The 20,713-nt window shown below is 43.2% G+C and overlaps 1 protein-coding gene across 13 annotated transcripts in view; it reads right to left on the reverse strand.

The window, feature by feature from the left end:
* Positions 1-20,406, reverse strand: part of LOC134624793 (serine/threonine-protein kinase BRSK2-like) — a 150,183-nt gene extending 129,777 nt beyond the window's left edge. For 5 of the 13 annotated variants that reach the window (XM_063469915.1, XM_063469868.1, XM_063469893.1 and 2 more), the window contains exon 1: positions 19,926-20,404. In XM_063469915.1, coding sequence (XP_063325985.1) covers positions 19,926-20,019 — 94 coding nt within the window. In that variant the 5' untranslated portion in view covers positions 20,020-20,404. Of the gene's footprint in view, positions 1-19,925 lie in introns of all 13 variants that reach the window. The other 8 variants (XM_063469933.1, XM_063469901.1, XM_063469886.1 and 5 more) reach the window with 5 other exon arrangements.
* Positions 20,407-20,713: the final 307 nt, after the last annotated feature.

Here is a 20,713-nt window from a genome sequence, read left to right on the forward strand (position 1 = left end):
CTAATGACAGTTATATAAGAGCAGATGCTGCTGGTGTAATAAGCTGTACGTTTTACGTCCAATGGAAACATGATCTGATTAGTCGACTAATCGCAAAAATAATCGGTGACTAGTCGACTATCAAAATAATCGTTTGTGGCAGCCCTACACAGTGTTTTTCTACTCTCTCTGAGTAATTAAAGCACTTTAAACAACATACCTCATTCACCCATTCACACCCAATCAAACAAAGCTTTTTCTATGCTTAGGTGCTTTCTATCAAACTATCAAGCAGCAAGGGATCGAAATTGCAAATATCTGGTGCCACAAATTTTCTGATATATCTCAGAAGAGGAGGCTGACATAAAAGGTAAAAAAATGATCAGACAGGCAAAAATAACTCCAAGATATATTTGTTCACATATAATTCGATTTGAAAGGGTTTGGGGGTCGTCAGGTTACTTACCTTCCAAGTGGTCCTCTGTACTTAATATATCTAACATGGGATAAATCTATAGGTTGTGACAGAATCTCTTCAGTCTGCTGGAGGCTGAGCTGAATTGTTCATAAGGCCTGACAGTGAAGACTAAGGTAGACTGATGACAAGGCCGTAAGCTCCTCATCCCTCAGACACAGTCACCATTATAGCTTCACATCCATCTACCTTCCCACCTGACTCTATCCTGACAAGGAGACGAGTCTAGAGAAATTCCTCCATTTTTAACTCGCTTCTTCCATCAATCTACAATCTTTGCCATCTGTGTTTGCCTCCTCCATCTCCTCCATCCATCTGCGTACTGCATCTGAGTACTCCAGGGCCTAGATCACGATGGTCCATTGGCTATAATGTATGCTCTAACCCTAATCAAACCCAACCATGTCAGATGTCGGAAAAACATCTTCCAGTAGGCTTCAATGGTCCAACTCTTCACATTCCACATTTCTATCGACATCAATTCTAGTTTTACTCACTAATTACAATAAATGCATAGTTTAAAATAAAACTCTGACCTTTTTGTCTGGACTTTGCAGCACTGATTGTTGCAGGAACTAAGCAATATGTTCAATTACACCCCGTCCTCCAAAAGCCATGTGAAGCACCTCTCTAGATCTTCACAAACATTAAGACTAGATGGTCCCAGACCCAGGAAGTTTCCTTTTGTCTTCTTGATTGCTCAGAACTCTGCTGAACACCACTTATAGTTTCTACAGTTGATACTGATGTGTAGATATTCAAGTACAGCATTACGAGCCAGTGTGTGTTTTCCATCCTGCAGTTCATCCTCTTCTGCTGGTAGGTGTGGAAGAGATCAGAGTAAACAAAAAAGGCTTGAATTAGGCTACTCGAAGCCACTAAGTGTTTTGGAGAGTCTCCCTTTGTGTAGCTAAAACCAAACAGCCACAACTTAATCACAGCTCTCTCTTTCAATGCCTGTATTGTGGGACAGATAGGGACTCTAGCCAATTAAGGGTTGACCTCGCATCAAGGAGCATCAATGGGTCACAAGGAGCGTTCTCTTCTGGCTGTGGGTAATTGTGCTGAATGCAGATGGCAGCTGGCAGAGAGAGATCAAATCTGAACACAGATGGGCAGCACCAATAAACAGCCACTAAACTGACGTCTATTTTATGTGATAATGTTTCAGCCATTAGGCAGTTACTTTTACTTCACTACAGTTACCAAAACTAACCATCGACGATAACAGGACGTACAACAGCACTGGGCAGTGAAGTTGAAGGTTAGCATTAGACACAGTTTGATTATTTATCTTTTTATTTTTGAGTTTATTAAATGTTCAGTTCAGCCTGTAGATCTGCTGTCATGTCAGAACAGGCAGAACCTGAAGAACTGTGGAGGAAATAGCAGATAATAGTAGGGAAATATGTAAAATATCGTTTCATTCACATCCATCAGGCAGGCAAATGAAAGAGGTGAAAGACTATTTTGCTTCTAAGGGATGCACTTAGGTAAATAAACACCTTATTTTAACAGAAAGAACTCAACAATGTCTGCTGATTTAATTTTATGTTAAATTTTGATACACTGAACTTTGGTGAACAATGAGGAACAAATGTAATTTGATGAATTGGATCCAGATTAGCAGTAATAGATGGGTGGATGTTACTCTGATAAAAAACTGAACAAACAAACAAACAAAGGCAGTCGCTACTTTACATTTCTCAGATCCAATTCAATTTGAGGCTTTAGCCAAACATTTACAAATGCATGTGTATGGATAAGAAACACTTTCATGTTATTTTAAATAGACAAAAAGCTCGTCATCTAAAGCATGAATGCCTTTCATGTAACACTGCATGTCTGCTGCAGGTCCTGCCGTCATGCGACTGTGTCCATGTGTGCATGTGTGTGTATGCGTGTAATACTTTTTCTGCTACATTTCCTGCTTCGACTTCTGCATCAGAGAAAAGCCATGTTCCTCCAGCACACAGCGTGTAAGACATAAAGCTCGATGCCACTGTCCCACCTTGAGATCTAATTGGCTGTGCTAAAATGCCAGTCAAAATCAAACGAGCAACTGGGACCAATTACAAATGATTACATCATTGCCTGGTTTGCCATTCAGACTTGTACAATAGCCAAGGTATCATCACAGCTCATCACAAAGTCTTCTCCTCCATTTCACCCTTTTAATGATCAACTTGCTCATATCTGTTCTTGTTTATTCTTTGGTTGCTCATTCCTTTTTCAGGATTTCTGTTTTCAGCCCCCCCTTTCCCCTCCCTCTCTGTTCATCCGTCCCCTCCCCCCACTGGCTTGTATTCATCCTCCATGCATGCTTCTCCCCCTCTCACTCTCTCTTTCACTCCATCCTCTTCTCTGCCCCGCCCACCTGCCTCTCTAATTCCAGATTTGCTTGAAGCACCGTCTTTGTTTCCATGCCGATTGTATGGTTAGTGTGTGTGTGTGTGTGTGTGTGTGTGAGTGTGTCCGATGAGATCTGCTGGTAGGCTTCCAGAACTAAAGAACGCTGCAGGACTCTGAGATGCTGGGTTGTATTTTTAGCGGGTGCTCGGGCTCTTCTCAGCTCTCCCAGCTCCTCGTTAGGTGAGGCCTGCTCGAGCTGCGCTGATATGCTTCTGCTAACCTCCCCCAAAGCCCCCTGAGTCCTCCACAGCCACTTAATCTCACTCATTTACTTGTAACTGGTACGATCAGTTTCACTGCAATTCCACATGTTTGTAGTGACTTTCAACACGCAACATGATTGAAAAGCTTGTTTTGTATTTTTAGTGTCAACATTCTTTGACTTTCTGCTTCTTTTCATATGATTTACAAAGCTGGGTATCAAACTTAGATCATTAGTATCTCATGGCCAGATAAACATCTGTTTGAAACTATAGATGTGTGGTATTCATGCAAAAACACCCCTTTCATAAATGCATTATAACTTATAAATGGTGTACATGTTCATTTCAGGGTATGACTGATCTAACAGACTGATACTGTGAAACATACGTTGTGCCATATGGTCCTTTTTTTCCAAAGTAACAGACATTGCACTACAGTTATGTTTAATGGTTCTTACAGGACATAAGACAGCTTGTAACAGTAACAAATAACAAACCATCACTTTCAGCCATTTCTTTGTGAGTTGGGAATAAATGTTGTGGCAGTGTGCGTGTTTTATCTCTGCAATGATGTGCTAGGGTTGGAGTGGAGTCCCAGGGGTCATTAGACAGTGTATGTATCCTTGATGACCTTGTATGTCTTATTTAACCCACCCTAACCTACCTGCCCAGTGACTGCAGGGTGAAGGTGCTGACAGGTCTTCTAAAAGCTTGTGATTAAATCAAATTAGAGACTGTGCATGTCTAGATTTACTCTGAAGTATCACAGACATCAGACACTGCATCTTTAAAAAGCAGCTTCCAAACTAAGAGTTGTGTTTCTACAAAACCCTCGCTGACACATGGGAGACAGAGTGGTTTTCTTCATTTGTTATCCACAGCAGGCAGGGTGCTGAGCCCCGTTCACAGGCTGGACCCGGCAGCATGTCTGTCGGTGTCACTTTGAACACCAGCAGCGCTGTGGAGGTGTTTGTGCAAGTCTGTGGGAGGGTTTTAGCCTGAAGGACAAAGGCTGCAACAGCACGGTCAAACAAGGGGACTTGACTTAGTTTACCCCCAACCTCCCACCCTGCTGCCTGCGCCTTAGGGCAGGAGACAGGATTTAAAGGGAGGGGAGAGGAGAAAAAGGCACGAGGTGGTGGGGCAGAAGGGGGCTGATGGGAATAAGAGTTTCTCTCTGTGTGACTTTATGTTCAGTGAGGATGTTTCTGAAGACGGAGTCATGACTGCAAAATCAAAGTGTTTCAGTGACGCTGTCTGTACAACACACAGCTCCGTACTCTGTGCCACACCAGTCACACTGAGACTGGACCAGCTGGACCAGCATAAGAGTCAAAGTGGTGGAGATATGGATCAGCACCTCCAGGATAAAATCAGTTAGATGAAATGACAGGCAGACAGCCATGTTCACAACTAACTGTGTCGAGTAAGAAAACGACGTCTGCACTTCTTCATGATACTCTGACCAGATCTTCCTTTCCTTCCTTTCTTCTTTCCTCATCCCTTCCTTTTCCTTTCCTTGTTTCCTTTGTTACTTTCATCTTTTATTCCTCTTATTCCTTCTTTTCATCACATCCTTCCCTTCTTCTTCTTTTCTCTTTTTCATTCTTAAATTCCTCTTATTCTTTTTTCTTATTTCCATCTTCCCCTCTTTCCATTCTCTCATTTTTCTACTTCCTTCCTTGTTTCCCAACTTCCTTCCATCGTTCTTTCCTTGGTTTCATTCCTGTTGTTTCTTCCTTTCAGTGAGAGACCGTCTAGGGTTACAGTTTGATTTCCAACTGTTCAAATTATAAGTCTGTCAGGTAAATTTCAAACATGCAAAATGAAAAACCAAATCCATCCATTCATCCGCCGCTTATCCAGAACAGCAGGAAACAACTTGGAAATAAAATATATTTGAAACTTTTGGTGTGATTAAAGATTGAAGAATACATAAAATTAGCATTTTAACTGATATGCATCAAAAATTATTTAACTTTTTTTTCAGAATTGAGAAAGACCTCTAAAACAGGAAATGCCATAAACATAACCGAAATAACAAATGTGCTCCCTGGCCAATCAAAACCTTCGCTGAAACCCTTTGTGTGCTTTCCCAGTCTGTTTGACTGGCTTTACTGTGTCATCATCACCTACATGAATGTCTGAATTCATCCACACATGCAGCGTGGTCTTGGACCATCTGGCAGGTGGTGTAATGAGGGTCACGACCTCCTGTTGCCCCCTCCCCCTCCATTATCAGGCTAACATCTTCACAACAGCAGCAATCTGGCCTTTTTCAGGCAGTGACAAAAAAAAAAAAAAAAGCGCTGCAAATGTATGAAAACACAGATGAGATGTCACGTTTTCACTGTGGAACACATGAAGTACAGAAACAAACTCCCACTATGCCATGTCTGTGATTTACTGTGACTGAGTGTGTGGTGCTTCCTGTGTTGTTTGGTGGAAATCAGCCGAGACTCCCCGTACACCAGATGCTCAGATTAACAGCAGATTAAGGCCATTCCATCAGGGTGCTGCTTCCAGGGCCCGATTCACCCACCACCCACTCTCTTATTAATTGCACAGCACCATAATTCACAAAGAGCATCCATCAGGGTGTCATACATGTGGAAACCAAACTCAGTTTACCCCCTCAGAGCTATGATGTCCTCTATGTGTTCACCATTGCACAAACCAACAATGAAGCAGTTTGAGTTTTCAATCATATTATTCAATCTTCACTTTCAGCAATTTTATTCTGGTCTTTCACTGCGCTCAGTCTTTTTACAGTGAATGTGTTGGTTTCAGTGTGAGGGACAAATTCCTTCGCACCTATGCATCAATGCTGGTTTGAACCAACTGCATCCCGACGACAATATTAGCAAGCTGCCACGTACAAAGAGCCATGAGGCTGAACAGAAGGCACAGCAGAAAATGTGCCATTATTACAGTTTATCAAAACTTAGGCCCAATTTTCACACGTTTGCACATTTTGTCATATCTAGCAATGATGTCATTGTTCTCACTAAACATTGCCCATGCTCGCTCAGAGGTGAAGCGAGATAACGTCCCGAATAACAACTTTAATCATTTTAAAAATTTGCATCCAGCTATGGGTGAATGTTTGGTAAAGACTGGCGTTAGCTTCACTAACTGCAGTCGACCTATCAGATAATAAGATGACATCTATAGATTGCAATGGATGATGTTTATCTTTTGAAAAGAGAGAATCCTGAGCAAAAAAACAATTAAACTAACTAACTAAGCATCTCTCCTTCAACTATAAACTCTCAATCCAATGATTTATTCATCAGACTTGTTATTGTGCTGCTGGGCTCCACATCCGTCAGGATCTTATCATTACTGATGATTCCAAATGAATAAAGGAACAACAAAAGGCTGTGTCACCCAACTCCATACAAGTCTATGCATTTTACTTTTCTGTCTGGATTTTCTAAACAGCTTGTTGAGACGTAATGTTTCAGTCCTATTGGTGTTTACAACAAAAGATTTAAAAGATAGTATACAATAATACACGATGCCTGTTTATTATGGTAGAGGTGATTTATTCTCATTTTGCAGCCTTCGAGCTGACTCTTAATTTCATGATTTGTCTAAACCAAGACGATCTCAGGTCACATCCCATTTGCTACAAACCAACTGTTTTCTGATGAGGTACCTTTAAAACACAAAAGAGCTCCTCTGCAGTCTGACAGCTGCTGTGTTGGCTTACAGGGGTTACTTGCACAAAACTGACCTCATTACTTGAAACACTGGCCATGTTTAATATGGCCATTGTCCACTGATACAGAATTTGTATAATAAAATATATATACAAAGAAAACACGTCTGCTTGTGCATATGTTCAGTTTTGTGGTTGCAACTGCTGATATACTTTACATTCACGTATTTGGGCAACCTACATTAATGCCACTGTTTTGCACATGTCAACTACCAACCTCTGTATATTTCATATATTTATTTTACTGTTTACTCTATTTAATTTGTAAAATATGTATACACACACACACACGTAGAAAAACATATTTAGTATACACATCCAGTAATGCATATACTCTTATACATTGTACATATATTTATTACTCTCAGATTTAGCCATTCTTATATTTGCTTGTTTACGTTACTGTATTTTTTGCACAACTCTGTTGCTTGTGAAGCCCGCACACAAGAATTTCACTCTCATGTACTGTACCAGTGTACCTGCACATGTGATGTGACAATAAAAGTGATTTGATTTGATTTGATTTGAACCTGCAGCACTTGAGAGAAGAGGTCAAAGTTCATTACAGCAATCTGAACACTAAGAGCATATGCTTTTTAAAATCTCCACCAGCCTTTCTACTTTAACCCAGCACCACTGGCTGAAGCTCAGACCTTGACAGAGCTTCCATCTTGTTTTAGATGGCTGTAAACACTCACTACAGTGCCGTATTTTTCTCTTAACCGTCTCAGGCTCAAATTAAGTTTTTTGTTGCTAATGCACAACCAAGTCCTGCAGTGGTACTTCTGAGTAAAAAAAACTCATAAAATATGTATGTGGGGTAATCAGGTTGTTAGTTTTTAACTGTTGCAAATCGGCAACGCCTGCCTTGAGAGGGTTAAAATCCTTTAATTTTCTCAAAAATCGACAGTGTATGAATTCTGGTTGTGCTTACTGACTTTGAACCGATTTTATGTGGTACACGGCGCTCAAAAATCTGTCAAAAATGTTTTAGTATGACTTTGGTAAGCTATGAAGCCGCACCGCTTGATGGATTGTTGGAGCACCTTAGTCAGGAGCCTCACGGAGTCATCTGGGTCCTAAACTCCGTCGGCTTCAGGTCCCAAAGTCAAACGATCACTGCAGCATCACTGAGAGTTAAAAACTGTCTAAATTCTTTCATCTGTAATAAAATGATCAGCGTTGCTGCTTTACCAGGTGTAACAATTAAGTTTAACATCCAGGCATCCATGAAAACAGGGTTTATTAAATTTAACAGAGTTAGAAGTTTGCAGGAAGTTAGCTCGCTAGTTTCCTTCTAAACATGATATAGCATGTTCTGACTGAGAGATTTCTGAAAGAATTCAAACGTACAGCTCTGCTATCACTTCCAACATAAATGAAGACAGAAAACTAAACAGCAGTGACGTTTGTAGGGTTACTGAAGTTGGGCTAGCTGGTATATAATGATGTGCTACGTGATTGCTAGCGACACAGCTATGTTAGCATAACATAAACACAGTGAAGCTGGAGGATGAACGCTAACTTTTTTCCACTCGATAAAAGTTAACGTGAGGGTTCCCGATGGTTAGAGACAAATGCAATCGCATGGCAGGATGCTGTAAACGGACCAAGCTTCAGTCAGGAGAACAACTGAGATAATCCATCCACAATACCAGGTTAGTCATTAATATACTGCAACAACATGGGAATAGAGCAGCTGCCAGAGAATTCAACATTAATGAATCAATGGTACAGAAGTGGAGGAAGCAAGAAGAATGAGTTGAGTAAAGTTTGACTTATCTGACTGTTTTGTTTCGCTTAATGCGCCTTATGGTCTGAAAAATACGGTTAATCATTTTAACTTTGTCTTCATAACTGACTCATAACTATCCCCTAAATTCCCTTGTATATACTGAACAATGAGCTCAACCAAATTTTCCCCATCTTCCTAAGACCTGTTGCCACTGATTAAGTCCAGTTCTTAAGTAATCGGGCTTACCTCAGCCTCCCCCTCCGAATCTCCCTTCCTTCAGATTGGCTTGTTGAGAGCCACTCTTCCACTGAGACCATTTGTGATGAAGGTTCAGTGAACAGTAGATGGATGAATCGAAAGGCCAGATGCATCTTTCAGGTTCTGTGTCAGGCCTTTGCTTACACTGTTAATCTGCTGTAGACAGGTTGTTTGTTTGTTTTTTATCCTCCACTTGTCCAGTTTACTCAGTGTTAATAATACACTACACAACATATACAGAGATGCCAGATTTTTAGCTAATCACTTTTTTGGAATCACATTATTGGTGCAAAAATACTATGTTAAGCCTTACAAACTGTGTTGCCTTTATTCTTAAAGAATCCCCTAAAGAAAGTCACCTACTGTAAGTTTTTGTAAGCAGCTACTAAAGTGCCTTTAAAATATCAAATATGTTCTTTGCCAGTTTGTCTGATACGTGCAGACACAGCACTGATTCATCCTTCGAGTTCGGAGCCTTTTTATGCTCGAATGATTCATAGGGCAGTGTTGAGTGGCTTCAAACCAGTTAGGTGACTTTCTTATTGGCTGCACCCTGTCTGTGCGTTTACTGCAGAGAGGCTGCGGCCAGCCTTTGCTGTAATGCAGCACTACGCCCCAGCAGTCCTAATGCCCCAATGCAAGTCACAGAAGTGCAGCAGGCCCTTAAAATGCTGCAAAACAACACACACGAACACACACATGGATGTGCAGACACACAGTGTAGAGCCAGTGTACTACTTCTACTACTGTGTGATAGGATGTGCGTTTGCTTTAGTGGTATATCAGAAAGGGCTCAGGAAGAGTTTCTATTCAGATGTATGACTTTTCTTACCTCCAGACTGTCACAGTCGCAGGCACACACATAATCCTGGGATCACCCTGCCAGTGCTACCCGTAAAGTGAGTATAGTGGGGTTTCTCACGCCCCCTAATCTGATTATGCCACATGATTGGATGTTTCACTGTGACTGCAGGCAGTGAGTTCCAGGGGACGCATCTCATCTGCACGCGCCACCGCTTACGAGCCATCTGGGTGGACTAGATGCCGAGTGAAAGTCAGATAGGAGCTCTCCCAGAGCCTTGACCATCTGCACAGCTGGCTACAGCAAAAAGGATATGAAACAGCAACAAGCGGCCGCAGCCTGTCCCTGATGCGCTTAGGTAATGCTAATGAGCAAAGAGCAAAAACCTCATTAAGGTTTGATGCCTAACAGGACCTTCCAACCATGACTGTGTCCTCTTTGCCGTGAAATCGCTTGGTACCAGAAGCACTTGGTCATTCCATCATGCACTAGTCAGGGGTTTTAGGAAACAGAGGGGAAGAGAGTTTATTTATCTAATACGAGATACCGGAAAGTTCATATTGCTGCAAAATGAAGTGAGGGCCAAGCGTGCGCGCAAGGCTGGATCAGAGAGAGAAGGAAGTAAAGCCGCTCTTCAAATGGTAATTTCCCCTGCTTCACTCCTGGACGCTCAAAGTGCTGACTCAGGGGGAAAGTCCAGATTGCTTTTGGAATAGGATGAAAGAGAGTTTTAAGAAGAGGGGGAGAATTTATGCTCAATTTCATTAAGTTTTTGGCTGAAGAAAGAGGTCAGCGGGACCTTAAGGGGCTTATCTGGAGCCAGAGCCTATTCCTGTTCGATTACCAGCTATTGATGAAGGCTTTAAATTGGTCTCTGTTCAATATGACAGCAGGTGAAGTCGGGCTATCAGGCGTGTAAGGAAGTGGGAGTGGATTAAAAGAGGAGACTGCAGATATGCCACAGGGCCGATCCTGGTGGCCACCTTCAGCTACGTGAATGAGCAGCTCTGTGTGAGGCTGTGTGCTACCTCTGCTAAAAGCATGCAACCTGGAAAAACCTGTGTAGGTTTGATTTCAGTCAGGTGCTTCAGTTATTATTAAGCTAAGGCACGAGAGCTGCAGGAACTGGAAAAAACAGAACTGCGGTATTATGTTTTTCTGCAGTTTAACGTTATATTAACCACTGTGACATCACCCACTGTTTAGTGAAGTGCTGTGAAGCCTTGAGCTGAGTGCCATCACTATCTGGATGTTTTGAAACCAGAAATGACAAGTAAGAGTGGATCTAACTCAGAAACAATGGGACAGTGAAGACTCACACAATAGAGAGACAAAGCTACCCATTTTCATTCTAATGGGGACCATGATTAACAAACTGAACTCCATGGAAATGTCACGACTACAGCACATGGCTGCCCCTCCCCAAGTATGGTGGAAGGTCTCTTCCTGTTAAAATGGAGTTCTTCCTTGCCACTGTCGCCAAGCAGCTCTCACAGGGTTTTCTCTTTAATGCTTTTGCCTTGAGGAGGCTGTTGGTGCCACTTGACTCTAAATACATAAAACTGAGAAGTGCTTCTCCTGAACAGTCACCAAACACCAGTGAACGATGGAAGCTCTCTTGTGTGGTCTCTCCTCAGCATCTTGACTAATCAGCAGCTTCTCTGGGCACCAATTAGTTCGTGGGGAGACTGAGGCACGGGACCTGCCCTTTGCCTCTTATTGCCTGTAGGAGACACAGGCGAGTCCCACAGAAAGGGCTGTGTGGGTGCCAGGGGGAGCATCCACGCAGCCACTTCATTCTTTGCAGTCTCAGGTGTCCTGAATGCCGAGCTAAAGGACAAAATAAGCTGTGTAGGGGAAGGCTCAGCTGCTGTTTGAATTACTTTAGAAAAATTATTCACCTCTGCAATCAGTTTCTTTAGTAACAAAAAGAAACAAAAAACTTTAAATGTAAATAAAAACCCTAAATTAGAGTCATGGAAAATGTTTAATTAATAAATGAAATGATTAAAAAAAAGAAATCAACCCACAGATTTTAATTTGAAAGCTTTTAATGTTTAGAGGCGAGACGCGGCTTCTCTCTTTGGCTCACATCTGCACCGACAGTGTCAAATAGCTAGCAGCACCTCTGCTTCACTACCTTTCATGCTGTACAGCAAAGGCTCACCATCTCTAATCACAACAGGTGCTCCAACGTCATCATGTTGATGATTAGGATCAATAGTGTCGATGGTAGACATCATCAAAACTGCGTCACATGAGCTCGATAGTGTACTCTGCAGGCAGGTGGAAGCATCACGGCAGGTGGCAACGTGGTCCACTTTCAACAACATGTAGACATGAACGTATCAACTTGTCTGGTGCACAAATGTGCTGTATATTTAAAGCTGACAATGACACAATCAGCAGCAATTTAAGGACCGTTATCTGGCTTTGTAAACACTCTGCAGGAGTTGACCAGAGACAAACTCAGGACATGGGTCTGTAATACAGCAGAGGTAATGGAGGAGCAGAGCAGAGGAGGCCCCAATCACTCCTCTAGCTACAAATATAAAGAAAGAGAGTTTCTGCCTACAGCTGACAGCCAGGACAGATTTAGAAAGGAGAGCCAGGAGGTGAAAACAGCCACGTAAAAAAAAAAAAAAACCCAAATACAACAGGCTACAAAGCTCCAACACAAAGTTGGTTCAAGATCAAAAACTATTACTTTCTGCTCTGCAGTTCACACCAGCTTTAGTGGTTCAACCACATTTATCCAAACACGTTTACACCCTGAGAAACCTTAGAAACAGCCAGTCAGATGGATGATGATGAATGATGGTCATTTGTGGGGCGATCTAATCTGAGCACACCTTTACGTAGATCATCTTTAACATCAAGCTGTCAAGAACATATTTCATTAAAGCATCCTGGTACTGCTTCTAACTTCTATCATCTAAAAACCTGCTGTTGCATTAAAGCTTCAAAATGCAGTTTAGAATCAGGCTGAAGGGAAGCAGCAGAAAGTTAAAAAGCACATCTCCGTCTTTAAAGACCTTAAAGAATTAAGTGAAAAATAACAGAAATTTGATCTAATTATCCATCTACTGTGGTAACTAACAAGAAGGTTCACCTTTACAATTACAACTGAATGTTTCTGGGGTTTGAACATGATCATCTGGTCTAAGATACTGTGATGGACTATGATTCCACATGTGACCAAAAAGCATCTTTCCGAGTGCGTGCTTACCATGTAAAGCTATCACCACGATGAAGCGTAATGTATGGTCCCAAAAAGCTGTCTGCCTGCATACACAAAGAACAGAGAGGGGCATTTCTAGTTTGCTTCACGTGTTTTCAAATTCCACTCGAGCTCTGAGAGTAAAAGACGCCATCTTCCCTGCAAACTACAGGAAACCACAGCAATCTGCTAGAAAATGCACAGGTGTAACCTGTTCATGTCTGGACTTTAATACCTTTAATATCTCAAATACTTTTTATCATATCGCTTTGAAACAGAAATAACACGCTAGTCTGTTTCCCCCAAAATAAACAAACCTGATAAAACTTGATGAGAAAATTCCAGAAAGTATTTAACACTAAAGACTAACGGAGAAAAAGCTGAGTCAGTTTAGTGAAAATCACAACATCAGGAATGAAGTGTAAACCAGCAGAAGTCACACTCGCAGTTATCTACACTCGGAGCTTCATCCACCTGAATATCTCAGCAGCAGCAGACTCGTCCGTCGCACAGCTGATAGTGACTGACAGCCAACAGGCAGCAAGCTAAACTAAATCACAACTAGCTGTCTGTGAGCTCAAGGCGGCCCAAGAACAAATGAGCACTGCAGGTCTTTGTGCATCCGTGTGTGTGTGTGTGTGTGTGTGTGTGTGTGGGGCAGCTAATTGTATCACACAAACAGCATCTTTTCGATGAGCTGCAGCGTAATAAACAGACTTTGTTCTTCCGATTTCCCACGCTTTCAAAGACTCCATTTTATCTGATCTAAAAATTGTTCTCTTTCTTTTCTTGCATCACTAATTCACTTAACACATCTGCAAGCAATGTCCACACGTCTGCTTTTATCTTCATCGCGGTCGCTCCACGTACATCTCTCCCTCCCGCATGGAAATCAGCTTTCAATAATCATACATGTACCAGAGCCCCGCAACCTGGGTCCTCTGTCCCCGCAGAACGCACAAACATAAAAATTACACAAAAAAATAGATACATAAAAAAAATCTGCAATTTAGCTCATTTATGCGCCCTTGTTTAATTCAGTGTAGTATGAAAGTCTACTGCATTTTGCACTTCTTTATGCACATGCTGGTCTGTCGCCATGTAAAGGTGAGAGGGGGAGGGGTTTAAGTACAGCATGTAGCGCTGAAGGAACCAACAGTGACCTGATGACAGCTTAGCTGCAACAAACAGTTCCCAGCAAGTGTTGTTGGTCTAAAAGTACAAAAAAAGGAAAGGGTCCGAATTACTGTTACAATAATACCTGAAACTACAGCCCGAGTTTAATTTACTATTTCTATGGGGGTGGTGGGGCGGTGGGGGATTAGACTGAACTTGTGAGATGAAGCTGTGGATAATCTGGCAGACAAAGAGGCATTAGCCAGGCTGGGAAGATGAAAATAGTTCTGGCTCCCAGTGATGACTCATTCAAGCAGCAGGAGTTCAAAGACAGTCTTGAGCTGAAGAACTCAGAGAGAGAGAGAGAGAGAGAGAGAGAGAGAGGGGAGAGAGACAGCAAGACAGAGAACAGGCGTGAGGGTGAGCTATGTAAGGAGAGAGAGAGAGAGAGATCATGGGGGGTAGTCTCTTGCTCATTGTTTAACGTTTCAGGCGAAACACCACCCCCTCTTAAGGGCTGAGCAGAGGGGCGCTGAGATCCAGCGTGAGGATACCGCCAACCAGCCACAGAAGAGAGCATTCCTCCGGTTACCATGGTAACCGAGCCCTCAGCTGGGAAGGGAAGCAAGTGCCAAAAGGATGCACAGAAGAGAAAGAGGGGGTAGAGAAAGAAGGAGAGAAAAAGGAGGGGTGTATGACACCAGCCATAATTTTGATGATCCTAAATCCTGCCTGCAGAGAAAGACTCTGCCAGCAGCACCGTGAGGACAGCAGGATCACTCCTGCTTCGAAATTATGGCCATACATTCTAATTAACAAATATTGTACATTTTAGTTTGTGTTGAGGTCAGACTGCATGAGTCCCTGTTTTTTGGATTTTGGTGAGGGGGGGACTCATTTATCCTGGGGGGCTGATTTTATAGATTTTCTTTTAAAGCTTCCAGCTTTTTCTTAAATTTTATACATAAGCATCGCCTTGCGGTGGATTTTATTCTCCTTTGTGCATTTTAATTGATAATTCTCCACCTACATGACTCTGTTTTACTGCATTTATTATTTTTGTAAAACGCTGTGTAGAATTGTTAGCATTATTCTATCAAGCATTCCTCTGTATGCACACGAGGCAGCATAGGGTGTTGTTTTACATTAAACAAAGAATAATGAAGCAAAGTCTAATAAAATATAGTGAAGACCCAGAAAAGGCACTCACAGTAATTTCTCATGATCCAAGCACAATGCGCACACACACAGAAATGCATCCATACGCAGTGAGAGTGATGGGAGTGTTACCACCTGCAACCTGCTGATAATGAAGCTGTATTTCAGCCACCTAAAGGCAGCCATCTGTGCTGGGGCTGTCCCTGCTTCTTACACCCCCACTACACACACACACACACACACACACACACACACACAGGGCCCAAGGGACTACTGTCCTTAGGATGCTTTACATCAACATGACATTCATTATAACACAGCTGGGAAACATGTACACAGAAAATCATTTTAACATTATGGTCAAATAAAAATAACTGTTGCTGTCACTCCTGCACTTACAGGATAGTGAGCTACCAAACACACACACACATATATGCATACAGTGTGTGTGTGTATAGAGAGAAAAGAAAAGACTGGCAGCTTTCAGTCTTGCAGAGAAAAGGAAACGAACAGCCACTGACACAGGAGGAGCGATGAAACCATGACAACATCCCAAATGTTGGCCAACACTTAGAAAATGAGCGCTGCGTGGAGCCTGGGAAACCAGTGTAAGAAGAGAAATACTTCACCGCGCACACATGAAAACAGACTGACTAATTGTTGAGAGTCAGCACAGCCTCTCGCCACTGAGCTCTGACCAGCAGACACACCATGAAGGCATTGTTCCAACTCCAGAAGTGCAGGAATAAAGCATTCATCGCAGTGGGAGTTTCAAAAGTGAAAAAAAGACTTTAAATGTTCAAAGAAGCTTCTGTGGTCACACAGTCAGCAACGCACTTTGCATCATATCAGTGTGAAGACACTGTTTTTCCTCATCTATGAGAAAGGAAGGCAAAGCAGCCCAGAGGACAAGCAACTAAAAAACAGCAACGGCTGTTACTGTCTTTGAATCGATTAAAGGCCCGTTCAGTTAAACGATTGCTGTTTGAGTCTGTAAAATGTCTAAATAAATGAAATAACCATTTCTACAAAAGCCATCCTGTTGTAGCTCTGGGCAAGTGTGTCACACATCCAATCAGGTGGACAGCCTTCAACAAGCGCCTCTAAAGCAGGGAAACCCCTCCACTAAGCCGACTACAGAAAAGAATAAATGAATGTTCTAGATGTATCTGAAGTATCTTGCCTGAAAAGGCTTCACTTTGAGCATCCTGGGAAAAACAATTCAATTATTATTTGTTCATGTTTCCCCTCATTGAACCACGAGCAAGTGTCCTGGCAGCAGTGGACACATACACACAAATACACATAGAAAAACACACAAAGTAAGTATACAAGAGCTACAGCCACGCCAGGTTTCCACAGGATGCACGAGGTGATTCTGAACAAACTCCTTGTTTCACCGGGCCAACGATCCAAAAACATTCCGATAATGAAGATGGGAATCCTAACTTTGACAGGATGGAATCGCAGGATGTTTGCCATTTTGGCTAATCGGTTATAAGGAAAAGTGAAGAGACTCTGAGATGAGTGCACATTTTCTGTCATCTTCTATCATTCACTTCCTGTTCAAAGGGAGTTCTTTTGCTCCACTGTCACCAAGTGCTTGCTTATAATCAGCTGTACGGCTATAACTCTACAATATTTACTTATAAAGCGCCTTTAGGCGACTGTTGTTACTGACCTGATATAAATAAACTCATCTGAAATATAAAGAGCCATGCAAACATTTGCTTCAGTTTATCCAACTCAGTGATGCGGATGGACTTATCTTATTGTACCCGTTCAGAGACAACCACTCATGCTCATAGTCACACCTACAGCCAATTTAGAATCACCAGTTAACCTAGCATGCATGTCTCTGGACTGCTGAAGGAAACTGGGGAGAATATAGAAACACCACACAGAAGAGCCTCAGTTGGTGTGTGGATTCAAACCCTGGACCTTCTTGCTGTGAAACAACAGTGCTGACCACCACGCTGCCCCCTAAAGCTTTAGATAATTACACTGTCACCAAAAACTTTCATTTATTAGTTGGAAACAATCACATCTTATGTTGTATGTCTGTCCTTTCCAATTAATCTTCAGAATCATACCACAAAGCTGATACATGGCAATTCTGCAGAGCGAGTATGCCACTTGTGCAGAGAGGGAAGCACACACAAACAGACTAACAAAAAGCGTGGGCTTGTTCTGCACTTGTGTAGGAGGTTTAATGATGTGCGGACTTCCCCATCTGCCAGCTCAGCACCAGCACTTTAGATTTATACGAAGAGCCTTTCTTGCAGTGCTGTCGCTTCACCACGCCAGCACACACATGCACTCCTCGCATGAATCTTCATTTCTACAAGCATATGCACTCAACCACTGTATCCAGTTACAGAGAAGCACTCACAGGGTCACTTGATGTAAGCACTGAACAGCACCACTACTGGTAGTGGCTCTTTTAAGCCAGAGAAGATGATGGCACGGGAAAAGAGAAGGCGACATGTGTCTGTGATATCGTACCTCTTTCAGAGGTCAGTGAGATGATAACCTGAGGGGTAGATTCTTGCAAGTTTTCACATGTTAACTGTGAAAAATGTCATCAGAATCAGGTTAGAGTGCTGTCTGAACCTTGCTCGTAGCACCCCTCAGCTGTGTTGTCACAACAGGAAACACTCTGCTTGGATTGAGGTGGTTGCTGGCTGTAAACTCAGCTCGCCGCTATCCTCGCCATTCCAATATCTTGAATGGGCATCGCGCAGACTTTGTACCAGGAGCTGGAACATTAATGTCCTGCTGCGCTGGACATTTTCACATGAAGCTTTGTCAGGTAATGTCTAGAAAACTTCAGAAATGCAGAACATCTCAGTGCTGTTTTTGTCTGTGAAGAGCAGTGTTTCCACATAATTAGATTCTATTTGTGGCAGTAGGAAGAGCGCATCCACATCTGAAAGGAGACGCACCAGAACTTCCTTAAATAAATCATGAAGTAATACTGCAGAGTGACAATAAACAATGGAGCAATAAACAGCCACTGCTCCAGCGTGACGACGAAGTCCGACTCAACCATCTGCAGCCTCTGTGAGTTCAGCGAGTTCAGAGTCTGGTGAGAGAGACTCCTCCAGCTCGCAGTGAGCTCCACAACAGAAGAAAGACTGCTGAGCCAAGCTGAAGTCCAAGACACCGGAGTGGGAGCACATGAACCAGCTTCCCACCTGCAGTCCAAGATGATGGAGGTGGTGTACAGAGGTAGCTACCTCTGGTAGGACAACAGCAAGCTTTTCAGCATCCAGAACCTTCAAAATAAGAGCAAGTGGATTGAAAAATGAGCCGCAAGAACACTTGGGCTATAAGTATCCTTGATATACCTGGGCAGCAGACGTCCCCCATCCTGTTTCAGCATATGTGCAACACTGAAAGACAGCCATCACAACAAGAACGGATGTGATGACATCACGCCTTCTTAGTCGCGCTGAACAGCAGCTATTATACTGCCGGTGCCACAGAGAGAAGAAATGGAAAAGAATGAGGTTGTCCGCTTTCATTAGAAGGAAAGGTCTTACACGCAAAGTAGACTCCTACTATAAATAGAACTAATATAAAATTTGGAACTTTAGTCGCCTTCAAGTTCTTTGTTCAAGAACAAATCAAATAATCTGGGTGGCTTTGTGTGACAAATTGCTCTTGCAGCTTTATCCCATCCGCTAAACAGGAGAATTCTGTGAGTAATACAGCAGCAATGTGGGGCTGTTACAATCCAACTCCAGCAAGCAGCTAATTGGCTGCTTATGAATTATTCACCCCCCTGAGGGAACTGAGCAGTGCATCGCGTCTACCTGCAGGAACCGGAGGGAGAACCTTTATAGTTTCTAGACGCATGTGATCACAGATGGTGGGGCATCCGAAACAAGGAACCAGGCCAGAGCAGTCCATAGCAGCCACATTACTGTCACAGTACCTGAGAGGTGATTCTGATGCAGTGACAACACAGTGCAGTGACTTTGAGCTGCAGATGAAAATCAGCCTTCCACCTGATGTCTCATTAATATGGCTGTGATGACATCACCTGGCAGCTTGAAGGGGATACCTGAACAATATTTTCAGTGTCCATCCCATTTAGGCTTTTTTAGCTATAAACTAAAAATGAAATAATAAACACTTCCAGATCATTCGCAGCGTTGCCTCGAACTACAGTCTCCAAAATGGCCAAAGCACCGAAGCCCTGAAACAATCCAGTCCACCAAAATGACTCATACGTGCAGCTGAAAATGATACTTTGCAGGAGCAAAGAGTGATCATCACCCCCTGCTGTTCTCTATACTGAACACATTCTATGTACAGAGCAGCGGGACCTCAGTCTGTGCAATAAGCCGATGATACGTACGCTGCACTATGCACCAGCGAATGCAGGGATGTGTTGCGTTGCAGCTGCGGTATGTGTGTGTGTGTGACAGAGAGAGAGTGAGGGAGAGAGAGCAGGGACCGGACAGTGCAGCATCACCGCTCTGCCTCTCCTGCAGAGAGCAGCCTCAGCACAGCGGGCCCATGTGACAGATGGATGCTGGAACGGAATTAGAGACAAGAAAAATCACAGGGGCCCATCATCATCATCATCAGCCCTCTCTGCCTGACAACAAGGATTAAAGGCGCACCGCCACCAACACCACAATCACCACCACCATTATGATCCCCGCATTCACCAGAAACATCCGCAACTAGCACACGTTTCCTCCCATTTCCCGCATTCGGGACACGCAGGACGCAAAACTGCATCACCCGGCATGATGTCAGCGGGGCAGGTGCGGTGACGCCGAGCGCGGTCCTCACAGCACCCACGCGTGATGTGGGAGCTTTCACTAACCTGTCTGTCCTTTGCCCAGCGTCTTCTCCAGGCGGTACGGTCCCACATAGTTGGCGTAATGCCCGCTGTTGGCGTCCTTGCCCGAAGAAGACATTTTTTGGCGTGAAACGACTCGCGGGGAGGGATTTCTTTAGCAGGGGTCCGAGCGGGACGCGTCTCTGGGGCGAAGAGAGCAATTCCACGGAGCAGTGGAGTTCGCCTCGGTCACAGCTCCAGTCTGTGCTGTGCTGCTGGTGGCCGCTGCAATATTAGCGATCCTGTGTGTGCGCGTGTTAATGTGTATGTATATGTGCATGAGTGTGTGTGTTTGTATGTGTGTGTGTGTGTGTGTGTGTATCCACGTCCGTTGCTAACAGTCCTCCGCCGATTTCCTCAGTGCGGCTCAGATTGCGGTTTTGAGTCGGGGTGTCATGATGTTCACGCCGGAGGAGCGGTGCGCTGCAGCCCCGTTGGGTGTGAGCTGATGACGGGACAGCTACTGCTGCTGCCTGGCGCCCCAGCAGCCTGCGTCAAGTCACAGCTGATGCCAGGAAAGTACTTCCGGCTCCACTGTACAAGGTAAAATGTCAAATATGAATCAAATGTTTTTTATAAGCTTTTATGGTTTTATTTGCAGATTTCTTTTCCTATTTATAAACCAAGAAGGTCCACAAAATGCAACAAAAGAGAAAAAAGCATCATTTCCGGTGTTTTGATGCTTTTGTTTCTTGTTCTTAAGAAACTATTTTGCCTGGAATGGTAACTTTTTGGTTTCTCACTGTAAATGACATGTTTCACCAATACACAGA

The sequence above is a fragment of the Pelmatolapia mariae genome, linkage group LG1, assembly GCF_036321145.2.
Source record: "Pelmatolapia mariae isolate MD_Pm_ZW linkage group LG1, Pm_UMD_F_2, whole genome shotgun sequence".
Lineage (NCBI taxonomy): Eukaryota > Metazoa > Chordata > Actinopteri > Cichliformes > Cichlidae > Pelmatolapia > Pelmatolapia mariae.